Here is a 14,812-nt window from a genome sequence, read left to right on the forward strand (position 1 = left end):
CAAGGGTCTGTAGGGACAGGACAAGGGGAATGGCTTGAACCTGCCTGAGGGGAGACTGAGCTGAGCTCTTAGGCAGAAGCTGTTCCCTGTGAGGGTGCTGAGGCGCTGGCACAGGGTGCCCAGAGAAGCTGTGGCTGCCCCATCCCTGGCAGTGCTCAAGGCCAGGTTGGACACAGGGGCTTGGAGCAGCTGCTCCAGTGGAAGGGGTCCCTGCCCATGGCACAGATTGGAAATGGACAAGCATTGAGGTCCCTCCAACCCAAACCATTCTATGATCACGTGTACTTGACCAAGACCCTATTTTGCCTCCAGCATCATCACTAGCACTGATAACTTACTACAATGGTAAAGCAAAGATGACCACACAGTCATTTGAGCAGATCCCCAAGCAACCAGAGGAATAAAATCATCTTTCCCAGCAAATCCTTAGCAGAACCCCACACTGCAAAACATCCTCCTGCTGCCGGCTGCAGGATGACCCAGCCAGCAAGGCACCAAACGAGTCTGGTTTATAAAACTCAGTAATCCTGCTGAAAAATAGCTATTTATGAGTAATAAATTCTCTTTCAAATGCAGTAGATTGTTGAATACTTTTGCAAGGTTTGCCAACTGGCGGCCAGGGGACTTTGGGAGTGGAAATCAAAATCACCCCTTCACTCCCACTGAATCAATTCCAGTCTTGCTTGACTGAGTAACCTCACATGCACCCTCTCTTTCCCCATCATTGAAAGAGTATCCAACAAAAGGGATTTCAGGCAAAATTAAGTCATAGAGAACAAGTTTACGAACAGCTTTTGTGTTTTACAATTCACGACTTTGATTAAATTGTGGCACAAATCCCAAACCTCCACAGCACATGGTGGCACAAGGAAGGTAACACAGGACTGGAAAGCAGAACCAGAGAGGGATGCAACTGCTGCCTGTGTCCTCCCAAGGCACCTCCCTGTTTGGTTTTAGGATACTGAAAGCTGAATTTACACAGTGGTATGGTGGGGATTGTCTTCTTAAATCACAGAAGAGATGGGCATGTGAAGAGAATGGGTCCTTACTTTTCTACTGCACTGTTTCAGTGAGAGGAGCACTTCTGAGCACTGCTCCTTCTTATTGCATCATTCCTAAACCCCTGCCACTAGGATTAAGCTAAACACTGAGGTGTGAAGATCCCTGCTACCACTAATGAAGCTCTGTAAAGGGGAACCCCTCCAGGCCTCCAGGACCTGCCCCAGCCCTCTTGCCCTAGGACCAGCAGAACCATGTGGGTCCATCCCAGTAGAGGTGGGAAGAAGCCCTTCCACCATGTCCACATCACAACTGCCACGGACAATGAGAACCACACAAACCCATCTCCAATGTCCCCCTCTAAGTGCCCTCCACTGCATGTCCCAAGGCTGTCATCCCATTTGGATACAGCCTAGACACTTCAATGGAGACACGGGGAAGAATCTTCCAGGGAAGGTCCACACAGGGCCAACCTCCAGCTCCCCCAGACCTCCCACTAAGCTCTCACGTTATCTCTGCCTGGTCAGTGTCTCTGCTCTCCAGCTTTCAGGCCTCTTTCTCCCTCCTTCCTGTGTTCATTCTCCTTCCAATTGCTTTTCTAATTAGCTGATAAAATCTGCCTACCCCCAAACAGGATCCACAGCACTGCCCTTGCTCCCTCTCCCCAACACCCCAGCCCCACTCTCATCCCTGACCCCCTTCCCCAACAGATCACACCCAGGCTCAACTCTTAGTTCAAGACACACCATCACACAACCCCATAAGGATTTTACACTTCCCGTAAGGAGCAAAACATCTCCAAACTGTTTCCCTACGTACTTGATGCCAGCAAACATGATTCACTCAGGGTGATCCATCACCCACCGCGGTGCTGCATCGCACCCCCTGAGCCACGCAGCTCCGAGGGAGGCGAAGCGCCTGAACTCCCAAATCCTTCCTTTTCATCCCAAGCAGATTGCTCTGCCCAACCATACCCCTTCCAGGCTGCTGTACTTTGGTGATTCAAAGTGAAAGGGGGGAAAAAAACCCTAAATAATTAAAATGTCATTCAAGCTCGAAGCCGATATGAGTCACTGTTACAAAAAATATCTTCAAAATTCCTTCAGGAGTGGGGGATAATTATATTCCTCCCTATCTATTGATTTTTCTCTACAATGCAGATGTCAGATTTTCCACGGGTTTTTTTTCCTTTTTCCCTTTTTTTTTCTTCCTTTTTTCCCTGGAGTGAGTGTCAAGGAGGAACAAAGCTCTCTTTGAGACTTTTTCAGCCCAAAATTAATGCTGAAGGGGGGGGGGGAAAGTGGTACAGACAGGCCAATAGCACGGGAAGCTGGGAAAAAGGCTGGTGACTCAAGCTATGTCTGCAACCCCCTTTTGATACCAGCTCTGGGGAGAAGGGTGGGGAACGGGGCACCAGCCTGACAGATTTAGAGTCACTTTAAAGACATTCCTGTGCCTTCACGCTACAAAAGATGGGTGAAAAAGAGCAAAAACCTCAATGAAGGGCAATCCTAAATACTAGATTTAATGTTTTTTCATTATATAAATATGAAACACTCCCAGAGAAGATCCCAACTCATGCCTTGCCTATAACCACCTGCAGACAACATGGTTTCAGCATCCTTTGAAAGCCAAACCTACACCAATGTATTCTGAAGACAAGCCAGCTGTAATTTACACCCCAAGTTCATGGAAGAGGAAGGAGTTAAAATCTCAATCATATAAGGATTATAGGACAGGGGACAGCCGGCTGAGCTGAGCTGAGGCTGTGCGAGACCTGGCACCCAAAGCACTTGGATCCAAGGGACCCAACATGATGCTTTAGACCACACTACTAAATTCCTACTACTAAACACTGCTCCAAGCTTTCTTCTGCATTTGAAAGGATAAATCTTGAATACTTTCTGGATTGTATTTCAGCCTCACTAATAAATACCATCCCCAAATGCTGTATTCACCGGAGCTGATGGGTATGACACTAGAGCTGTGATACACAGCAGTGGCACCATCCTGCTGCTGGATGTGTAAAACTGCCTCTGAACACTCTGAGGTTGGTTTATGACTTCTTTTTCCTTATCTACCTCAAAACAGTCACAGTATTTCATTGCCCAGAGAAGCAAAGGCTCCAGCTTTTCGGAAACACCATACAGTTTCTAAGGCCCTTCCATACCTCAATGTTCATGTTACGGCTATCAAAATTGCTTTCATACTTTAAAATACTTGCCTAATTTATAAGCCCAAATCTTCACCTGCAGAGCATCCTGATGCAGGGCTTCCTATGACTCACGGTTGTGGGAATGGCTGGACTTGGTGCAGACCTATCCAACCTGCAGGCTCTGCCACCTGGGTCAAGCTCTGTAGTGCAAGAAGGATGATCTGGGTCAGGAAGAAGTTTTACCCTGTGAGGGTGCTGAGGCGCTGCCACAGGGTGCCCAGAGAAGCTGTGGCTGCCCCATCCCTGGCAGTGTTCAAGGTCCAATGATGGTACTTCCGTATCATGTGGAGAACACGAGTTCTGGTCTGAGATTGGCAGATTATAGGACCAGGCTCCAGATCCTCTGGAAGAGCCCATCACCAGGTGAACAAACCCTACCTGCCTGATGCTCTGAGGATGCCTCCAGGCCCCTGAGCAACCAGGACAGGTCCCACTCGGAGGAGGTGAACATCTGAATTCTGCTGCAAGGGACACAGGCTGGTCCAGCTCAGAAGTCAAACCAGCATCACCACAAAACCCAACTGCCAAATACCTCAACTCATGGACTGGACAACACTAAGAGAAGTCACTGGTGTTGGTGTTGTCTCTGTCACTGGTTTTTGCCCTCAGCCACCCGAAAGCCCCTTTGAGAAGCCACCAGGACTGCACCAGCATCTGACTGACTTTGAAGACAGCGCTGCAAGGAGTGGGTGAAAGGGATTTATGGAAAGCACTTGGCATTAGGGGCTCGGGGCCTTTTACAGCCACCGAAGGAACAACAAGTCTTCCTGCCAAGGGCTATTACTAGACAAATGGAGAGAGATCAGAGGCACAAAGGAGGTTGCTAAGGAGTCAAGTGTGGGATCCCTGCAGAGAGGAGGAGGGCTGCAGCTGGGACGGCAAAGGTCAGAACATTGCAGACATCATTTTCCCAAATTCCCATGAATCCCTGGTGCAGGAGCCGGGAGCCTGGCCCCGCTCGCCTATGAATAATGAGAAAGCCATAAAAGAAAGCTCCTTTTCTTCCCCTCCTACCCACGCTAATGTAATAAAACAAATTAGAATGATTATTCTCCATTTCAGAGCCGTAATGCCCAGGATGAGGGCAGGCTTGTCACCGACATGACAACGACATCCGTTTGATTCTCCTCCTTGATATTGACAGAGATCGCCTATACCCCAGCTTTGATTTCATTACACTTAATGCGATTTTACTACAGGCATCCAGATTCTGTTTGCTTCAAAGTCTTCCTGGTTTTTGCCAGCAAGTTCATCTCCCTTATTAGCTAATCACATCCCCACCCTTTCCAGTAACCTTTCAAATGCCACCCACGTTCTGACACTTTTTAACAGAATCCAAGCAAAAACAAAACTCAGAGACACGAAGTTGAACATGAAATTCTAAAGTGATTCGTTGCAGTTGCTTAAAAGAAGCTTTTTTTTCTAATAGGAAAGAAAATGAGTGATTTAAAGAGCTTAAACATCAAATGAGATACAAATAATCTGGAAAGAACTGATCTTTCTCTGTGAAAACATTGAAAAATGGACAACATTTACTAAGAAACAATAATGAGAAGTCAGTGGAAGCATTTATTGCTAATTATTATAAATCTTTCTGCACTGTTTCCTTCCCAAGACTGCCTCTTTAAATGAGCTTTTTCCCCTCCTGTAAAAGGGGAAACATCTTTTGTGTTAAAATGCCAGAGGATCTAAATTATTTTCTAAGCCTCTGCCTGCCAAAAGTGCTCTGGGACTTTTCAGTTCTTCCAAGGATGCACTGGGAGAGCTCAGGGAGGCAGAGCTTGGACTTGCAGGGTTCAGAGGGAGGCACATTTAGAAAGGGAATTCCAGAAAGTGGGAAAACACAAATAAAGAGAAATCTTGTTTACAGGAAATAACCCCAGGCGAGGGACTGCCAAGGCACACAGATGCACTTGGGCTTCCCTGCATCCTCCTGGTGCACCTCAGGACCCTCTGCATAATGCACCCTGCTTAAGGAGGAGCATAGGGCCAGAATCCTGGGAAGGGCTATCCAGTACATGGAGATAAGATGAGAGAAGAAAACCCTTCCCTGCAGGAACCCATTCCTGTCCTGTGCCCAGCCACCAGCCTGGGGAGGAGTGAGCAGCCCCACAACAGTCTTAAGGGCATCGCAGCAGGACACTGCACACAGCAGACTGTTATTATTATATAAACCACATATATATTATAAATATTATGATTATACCATAACATAACACACATATTAAAGGATCTAATTCTTGGGGCAAATTGAGGCTTGGGCTTAAGCTCCCCAGCCAAGGAGCAGAGCCTGGAGGGCACAGACCCATCTGCACAGAGACCCCGCAGAGTCCTCCTGGCTCCAACACCTGCAGCAGCCAGTGATAGATTGGCAGCTTTAAATCTGAATTTCCTTGCTTTGGGCACTTTTAAATTAAAGTGGTAACGTGCTTTAAATCCTGTTTCCCTGTTTTTTCACTACACTCTTCAATCCTTTCCTCCAGAAACTAATCAAGATGTCTCAGACTCACTTATACTCTGCCTCAGCCACCTCCCCTCGTAACTTATTCCATATGTCTGTGATCCTTTGCAAGACACAGCTCCACCTTAATTCCCTATTTACTTCCAGTTTCCCACCATGCTGTTACACACCCAGAGCTTGAATCCTCCCCCACCTCCTCATTGTACCTTTACTACTGATGATTACTTGTACAGAACATCACATCACCGTGCTCGCAAACATCACCAACCTGGTCCTTTGACTCCTGTACACATCTCAGCAGTGCTGCTGCTAACAGGACATTGCAAACCCTGATGCAATGCAAAAAATGCTTATTGGAAACCCCTGAGAAACAACCACCTCTCCATGAAGAGTCCAAGCAAGCCATATTGCACATGTATGGGCTCAGCCACACGTACGTGGCTATAAAGCATCATTGCTTGCACAGCACCAGTATCTCCACCCGGTTACGGCAATGGGAAAAGGACCTAGGGTAAAGAGGTGCAGGAGAGATTGGTGCAGGAGAGGTTGGTACAGGGAAGCTCTGCAGGTGATTTCTAAGGTGCACAGTACTTGCAGCAAAGGGGCACTGATGGGTCCTGTCCATCACAGGGCATCCATCACCCAAAACACAGAGAACAACAGGAAAGTGCCTGTCAGTTCTCCATTTCCTTCAGAACACACCAAAGCATCTTTCCTCCCTTGTTGGACAGGTCTGAAAAAGCATTGCTCCAGTGGCACCAGCTCCATTCCCTGAGAGACATCATCCAAGAGACCTGGACCAAAGCAGACACATCCAAGCAGCAACCTTCTACTGTTCCATACCACTTAGCAGCCGTGCTGGCCAGGGATGGCTGCTCCTGGACCATAGCTCTGCTCCCATGAAACAGGGATGCAGCAGGCCTGCAAAAACGAGAGAGTGGGAATCTTGAGGTGCTTAACTCTCTTGATGACCGATATTCCCACTGACATCTCCCTTACTCAGAGCCTGTATTGGGCTCGGATCTGCTTCATCAGCACAGCAACCACCAGCCCTCAGCTGCAATAGAGCGAACTGCCAGACTCCATGTTTGTCTTGCAAAGAGAAAGGTGGGGAAGGAAGAGGGACAGGAGAAGGCTGTAAATGGAGATGATGAAAAGCCACATTGATTAAAGGACACCATCACTGCTGGGCACTTCCAGAACACCGATACCATCCTGTCCGTGTGCCATGTACAAGCAGTAAACGCATCTGCTCTGGTGCAAGAAACTTCAGTCTCAGCTCTTGCTTCTCGTTGGCCTCGTATCCAACCTGACCTAAAGGCATTTCACGTGCCTCATGTTTTACAGGAGGAACACCAGCTGGAACCTGATAATGACATTTCCATGCTGCCTTTAGCACCAGCCTCCAAGTGCCAGCTGCAGTTGTGACCACGCAGAGCTGCAGTAAACCATCAGCAGCTCATGCTTCCAGGCAGGATTCCCTCGCATGACTTTTCCCTCTAACTTCATCGGTGGCAGCAATCCAGGCCGTGCACAGCTCATACACACTCATTTAAACCTTCAGGAATACCTCAAGTATCTCCAACCCTGAAATAACATGGAGCAGGAGAGACAGCCCGTGTGGAAACACCATCATGCACCCCCATAAAAGCCACTCCTGTCTCCTCCACTCAAAGCTTACCACAATTTAATGCCTTCCCCAGTTAAGCCAAAGATGTAATGACCCAAGGACAGATCCTGGCATGGGGCTGGACAGGCTTTTGGCAGCACCAGGCTCAACACATCTGCCCAAGAGGGAAGGGGTCACAGCACCTTGCTGGGCACAGCATCCTCTGCTGGACAGAGCTCCCACATCCTCACTCCTGCTCTGCCTGTGCTCATCCTAGTTTCACCCTGACTCAGTTTGGGACCTGTTTCCCCATCCCAGTCCCTAAGTCATGTTTTCTGTCCCAAACACTTGGGTAGTTCTTACAGGGGACTCACTGCTTCCTCTGCTCTCCCTGTCCCATCACTACCACTGTACTTCACCAGCTCCAGGAGGAAGAGGCAATCCTATGCCAAGAGTTAGACCTGAACTCATTACACACCCTGTTTATACCTGCTTTACTGACGGCAAGATGTGCTGACAGGAGGGAGCAGCCCCACATTTAACTGCCCCTGTCAAAAATCCCCTCTGCTTGTTGCTCACAGCTCCTCCAGCCTCACACCAAAGGCAACCCTTGGGAATAACTGGTGAGGAAATCATAAACATCTATAGGCAAAAACACCCCCTTTGCAAGTCAAGATTCAGCTTGACGCACACCAAGATGCAACCCCCAAGTGGGATGGGGGTGTTGGAGGTCCTGCAAGCCAGGAAAACCCCAGGACAGAGAAATCAAGAGACACCCCAGCATCCAGCACTGCAACCCATGAGGTTGGCTGGAGAGGGCTCAGGGATAAACCCTGCCTAGGGCTCCCCCAGAATCCAGTTAAATCACATCCCCACACTCCCATCCCTTTACACGTGCGTTTTCAGTTACTAAGTTTTATCAGAGTTACTATAGTTACACCCACAGGTGTTGATGAAAATCAAATTCTCACGTTTCTGAGCAACTACACATGCGATGTCTCTTAGACACTGAGCTAATGAAGGAACAGAAGCTGTATTTATGGTTTACGTGTGCCATCACTAATGACTTTCAAGAGCTACTATGAAGTTTCAGCAACATGGTGTTAACAATTCATCAGCTCAACCCCATCAAACGCACCAAATCCCACAACAGCTCTACGGGGAATGGAACATTTGGGAAGCAAACTCTGTCTGCTGAAAACCATATACAGATATATGTAATTGAGAGAGGGCCGAGGCTTTGAGAGTGCACCATTGTGCCTTCAATGTCTCCCCAGGTAGCTGCAGATGTCAAAACACCTAATAACCCATCCTAATAACCCAAAACACCACCAGGCAGTGATGCCAAGCAAAGCACCTCACTGACAGCGTGAGCTGCTCCTCTTGGCAAGTCACCATGGCTTGTTTAATGTCCTTGGTTAATGCCTGACAGCCAAGCACCTCTACTTACCCACCTGTGAAAACACAACCCAACACTTTGCATCTTCCAAGCTTCAAGACATTAGAGTGACAAAGAGTCACGAGGAATATGACAAAGACATCAAGTCACCGAGGACTTGTGAGGCAAATCCGCCCTGTGAATGTCTGTTTGCATCACTTATTTCCTAACAAGCTGCTCCTCACACAAAGGGACCGCTATTCTGTTGCCTCTGTATGTTCCTAAGAAGCATGTGTCTTTACATCCTGCACTAATGGATTATTAGGCACATCAAACATATAGATTGAATCATGTAATTATGCCTTTTAAAAAGGTAGCAATATTTGAGATGAGCCCAGCACTTGCTGCCAATCAAACCCCAGAAGCAGAACCTGCTCCTCGCCTCCTGCAAGAACACAGATGGGGTTCTTTTACTTCTCATGCACAGGGGAGACGATGCACAGTAAAGCAAGATCTGGACATGATTTCCATGGGCAGGATTAGCCAGGATACTCAAGGCTCCCTCACACCAGTCTGGAGCTGGATGATCACAGAATCAGCTAGCTTGGAAAACACCTTTAAGATCAAGTCCAGCCTTTACCCCAGAACTGATGGTGCTCAGATGCTTCAGCAACAAACCTGGTTAAGACTAAGAGAGAAGGAAGCAGGACCATGCTGGGGATGCTGTGGATTGCCAGGAGCAACAGTTACCTCCTAATAGGAGAGAGATTAACAGGGAGACACAAAAGAAAAGGTAGCAAAGCAGGGGAGCAGGCACAGTGCATCCCTGAGCTTCACGGCTGCTTAGGCATCTTCCACTGGCTCTAGGGACTTCTATGGTTTATGTGGTAGAAAGACCAAAGCTGTATCACTGCTCCAGTGCTCCTGCACTTTATTTCTGTAGATCAATTCATGGCCAATCCCACCCTTGGGAAAAACAGCCTCACAAACACATCTGTGCAAATGCTGCTCCTGCCCCCAGGAGAGAGGAGCTCAAAGATGGCCTGTGAGCAGGTGAACCTCTGCCGCAGGATACTTCAGTTCCACACATTAAACTCTCTTCCCAGTGCCTGCAGGCATCATTACCCCGGCCGAGAAGGAAACATGCATGTGTTTGGGCCCCAAAACATTAAAGATACCATCAATCACTGATTTCCACTTGCTTGTATAGATCCCCTCTTAATGACCTTTCCATGTTTGCCTCTCCCATGCCTGTTACTTATATATCAGTGACCTGAACAGACAGGGGACGTGGGGTGGCAGCTCTTCTGCAGAGGCTCTCCCTGAGACAATGGAGAGTTATTGCTCTCCAGATAAACCAAGCAGCAGCACAGATAACAGTAACAAAGACATTTGGTGAACACGGTTTTCCTTCATATCCAACCTGTCCCATAATTCAAAATCCATATTACAAATGAGCAGGAGCAAAGCAAAACTCAGTCATGCTTCTCTTTTAAAAGGTAAACAGGATGCAAACTTGGTGACCATATAACTTGTGCTTCCCAGCACTGGGTGTCAGGGATTGTCTATTTCTTTCTATAGTCATAATCCTTAGCTTAAAGTTCTGGGATATTCTGAAATGGCCTAAATGTGGATTGAGATGATAGGATAACACCCCTGTCACACCTTTATTTTAACTAAGATGTGTCAGTTCCTTATGGATTCTTTTACAAGCTGCTTGGGAATTTCCACCAGTACCAGGACAGTAATGCAGCAATTGTCCTCTCTGAAAACACAGAGCAGAGAATGACACTGCAGTAAAGCATACACAGAGCAAAAATAACTCAGGGTAAAGCTCCTTCTTCCTGGAATTACCCACTGGATACCCAAGCATCTTATCAGGAGCCAATCACAAGAGCAGCACCAACATATCAACACTGATATTCTTCCTCCTATGTTTGTCCACCCTAAACTAAACACTAACAGTAAGCTGAAAGATGGGGTGAACCAGAGCATGAAGCATTTCCTGCTACACTCTTCTTCCTTGTAACCAGAAAAATCCCTAAACCAGAGGACTGTTGCATTGGACCAGGTTTGCTGCTGGAGTGAGACAGTTCTTTTGCTGTCACCTCAACAATGCAGATATGGGAAGTCCCACTTACTGCTCCAAGCATGATCCTGAAGATCAGCCACCGAAAGCCCCAGATGACGATGCTGGAAGGAGGAGTGTGCTGGGGCAGGCGGGACAGGGTCCAGAGCGGGCAGAGGAATATCCCCAGGAAACCTGTTTCCAAGAGCTGCGATTCCCATCCTGTGGTGCCAACAAGTGAGAAATGGAAAAGGAGATGGTTATTGTTGAGTCCTGTGAGTTATGCTTTTGCTATCTGTAAACATCCAAGCAGAAAAACCCCATCTACATTGTAATCGATGCTTTTTCAGTTCCATTTGGAGGGATGCAGGTACCAACTCTGCCCTAACAGACACACAACACTTTGGGATTGATGCTTTAAGCTACAGGGAGCACCTAGATTTGGTGTGTTGGGTTGTGTAGTTCTCCAAGCACACACACCAACACTTTGATCCTTACACGGTTACTGCATGCAGCATGAGTCATAGAGTGGTTTGGGTTGGAAGGGACCTCAATGTTTGTCCAGCTCCAATCTGTGTCACAGGCAGGGACCCCTTCCACTGGAGCAGCTGCTCCAAGCCCCTGTGTCCAACCTGGCCTTGAGCACTGCCAGGGATGGGGCAGCCACAGCTTCTCTGGGCACCCTGTGCCAGCGCCTCAGCACCCTCACAGGGAACAGCTTCTGCCTAAGAGCTCAGCTCAGTCTCCCCTCATACAATCTCCCTTTTTTTCACCTTTATACATGTAAGGTTCCTTAAATCAAAATATAATTGTTTTTCTTTAAAAACCCATACATTAGCTATTAAAAAATCCCCATTCTTCCCCTATACATCCTGTGCTCTCTGGAACAGACACCCCAACTGCCAAACCCAGCGCTTCTGAGACAAGTAAAGTATATTGTTATAAAACCAGCTGCACCAGGGAAGCAATGGCTAATACAGAATGTGAAAGGTTAATTGTTACTAAACCCAGCTACACACAGCAGTTACGGGTCTAACTGGCACCAAACTGGTAGTATATCTCCTTCATTTCTGCCCACACAAGAATCCCACTGTTATCAGCGCTTTCATATGTAAATCACTGTGTTCCCTGCAGACATATAGGATGCGTGTGGCTGAGCGGGAAGGCACAAGCCTCTAGGAAGAAAGTCATTCCTTGTGAGGGTGCTGAGGCGCTGGCACAGGGTGCCCAGAGAAGCTGTGGCTGCCCCATCCCTGGCAGTGCTCAAGGCCAGGTTGGACACAGGGGCTTGGAGCAGCTGCTCCAGTGGAAGGGGTCCCTGCCCGTGGCAAGGGTTGGAGCTGGAGGAGCTTTAAGGTCCCTTGCAACTCAACCCATTCCATTCTATGCTATGCTATTCTAGTCTGTATGATTCTATTTTGTGCTATTCTATTTTATGCCATCCTACCCTATTCTGTCCCCTCTATTCTATTCTATTTATGCTATGCTGTTCCCTACACACGCATTTCCCTTCGGGAGCAGCATTCCCTTTCACCAGCGAGGACACAGTGGCATCACTTTTTAACCCCAATATTAAACCCAGCTCCTCAGGCAGTGCTTGCATGTGCAGAGCGAAAGGACACGGAGGGATGGTGTGATCCTGAGTGACACATTTCCCATGCATTAAGTGGGTTATACACACATACATCAGCCCACAGGGACGAGTGTGCAAGCGCACGTGTGTCCGGAGGGAAGCCGAAGCCTTCCCGGTATGCGCTGGCCTCTTGGGATCACGGGTTCATCTGCACCTGCGCTGCTTGCTCCAATGGACAAGCCTGAATCCTGGCACGGCCACAGCACCCGGCTGTGGTTCCAATGGCATGATCCGTGCGGACCGTGCCAGCAAAGGGACAGCTCAGTGCCACAGCGGGAGGCAGGAGCGGAGCAAACAGTGTGCCAGCTGCTGGGAATAACCTCTACAATTCCCTGCTGCCAACAATGGCACCAAACAGGGTTTAAGTGCAAGTGCAGTCAAGGACAAACGACGGTCACAGCACCCATTCAGAGGTCTCTGGCTGAACCTCCTTGGCTTGTGGTTAAATCCTGCCCAGCTCCAGCTGCTCTGTGCAGCAATGGGCACATTTGCTAGCAGAGTGCTGTGTGCTGGACCTTGCTTTGCTCCTGACCTCCACAGATCACTGCAAGCTCCTGCTAAAAAACCAAGCTTAAAGTACAGATCTGCACGGAGAGGCTCTGATTTATTAACAACCCTCTTCCTGACGGGCTGAGCCTGCACAGCTGGTAACATGGTCACGCAGATCAGCTTTCCATACTAGCATGCGTCACCCAAACAGTCCCACACCCTGCCCGCGGCAGCGGAAGCTCCTCTCCTGCCTCCATCCATCTTCCTTCCACCCCAAGCAGCTCCTTGCCCTATACCCTTCCCCACAGCAGCCCTCCCTTTCCCAACCCACTGTTCTTCCCTTCCCCATTCAGCTTGGACTCATCCTGACACTTCTTATTCCACTTCCAGGTTTCATCATGTACAAAGTACTGCTTGATGCTACTCCATAAGCACCCCAAGCACTTGTGACAGTGGGATTACCTGAGGGGCTAGAATGTGTCATGGTTTCAACTAAAACCTACAGCTAAATCATGCAGACTTCCAAGGATACAAACATGTTCAACACCACAAGCGTATCCATAACAAAAAGGGGGAGCTCTGCTCCACCTCCCATTAGCTTTATTGTAAGTTGATATTAGAAAGCAAGATTACGAGATCCATCAACACAAACCTTGCCTTTCGAACTGCTGACTTACCAACAGTTGTTCCTGTCTACCCTTTGAAAGCCTCAGGCTAATTCCCTTGCAATCTTAGACAGGTTTGAGGCCATAACCACACATCTGCTGAATGCTGCTGAAGTCTGAGCATCACAACCTTTTAACATCACTTCCCAAACACACTGTGACACTTACAAAGTGTCAACCAAGCCATCACACCTTGGGAGGGAAGACCTCAGGAAGAACTGGTATTTAGCTGACCCATGGAGCTGAGTTGTAACAGTAGTTTTCTCCCTATCCTTATCTTCTTCTTGCTATCAAGTGGGCAGCTCTGATAAGATGTATTTGCTGATGTGGCAGTGCCAGGCAAAGGAGCCCAACGCAACCACATCCTCCATCTCCACCAACCCACGTACAAACTCTCCTTCAAGCTGCACAAATTCACATTCTTGACCTTTTTAGGACAGTTCTATAACAACAAAAACATGGACATGGAGGAAATCATAACCTGGGGGGATGTGGAGGGGGAACCAAATGATCCCTGACTTTATGGCTGGGAGAGAGGAAGGCAAGTGATGAGCACCGGGCGCTTTAGGAGCAAAGGTCTCTTCCCTGTAGCAATCCCAGTTTATCCATACAATGACATTTTTGGAGTAAACCCCATTTTACCAATGACAGAGATACTTAAGAAGCATCAGAGCTACCCAAGATGTCAATTCCCATCCTCCAAACCCCAACCAACACATCCCTATGGCCAGGCTGCGCCTCGGGGCTCACCTCCAGCCCGGTCCCTCCGGCCCCGGCGCACACTGATACTGCTGGGAACGAAAGGGTCACGTTGTTGACCCACCTGCTCCTGTTTTCTTCAGTTGGATCTAGTCAAATTTCAGCAGCTGCAGCGCGGCACAAAGCGCCCCATTGTTATCCCTGTGCGGGCGGGGGGAGCCACGGCCTCTTTTGGGGCAGAAAAGGAGAAAACTGGAATCAAATCAACTGCCAAGGGAGCCCCACACGCGTTTCCAGCGCCTGTTACATGCTCTGAGCTTCGAGGGGTAAAATACAGAGTTTGGTGCTTTCCAGAGGTCTCTGATGGGGTAGGGAAGGAGAAGAGTGGGGAGGATGTGATGGGGGTGGGAAGGGCAGGGAAGGGGAAGAAGCAAAACAAAATCAAAATGAGCTTTCCCATATTCCTTATGGGAAAAAAAGCCCCGAGTTTGGGATGAACTGCCTCCCGTTACAGCTCCCTATAGTATTATTTCCAATGGAATAGAGATTATACACCATAATATCCTTCAGGTTTCCAGTCTTCACCTTTCTCATTT

General features: G+C 48.3%; 1 protein-coding gene across 2 annotated transcripts in view; it reads right to left on the reverse strand.

The window, feature by feature from the left end:
• LMF1 (lipase maturation factor 1) overlaps window positions 1–14,812 on the reverse strand; it is a 182,816-nt gene that overhangs the window by 119,527 nt on the left and 48,477 nt on the right. The window contains exon 5 of one of the 2 annotated variants that reach the window (XM_034065788.1): window positions 10,804–10,952. The exons of the other annotated variant lie outside the window; for it this stretch is intronic. Within the exon in view, the coding sequence (XP_033921679.1) occupies window positions 10,804–10,952 (149 nt within the window). The remainder of the gene's footprint in view (window positions 1–10,803; window positions 10,953–14,812) is intronic. 2 annotated transcript variants of the gene reach the window in all.

Source organism: Melopsittacus undulatus, chromosome 8 (assembly GCF_012275295.1).
Source record: "Melopsittacus undulatus isolate bMelUnd1 chromosome 8, bMelUnd1.mat.Z, whole genome shotgun sequence".
Taxonomy (NCBI): Eukaryota; Metazoa; Chordata; class Aves; order Psittaciformes; family Psittaculidae; genus Melopsittacus; species Melopsittacus undulatus.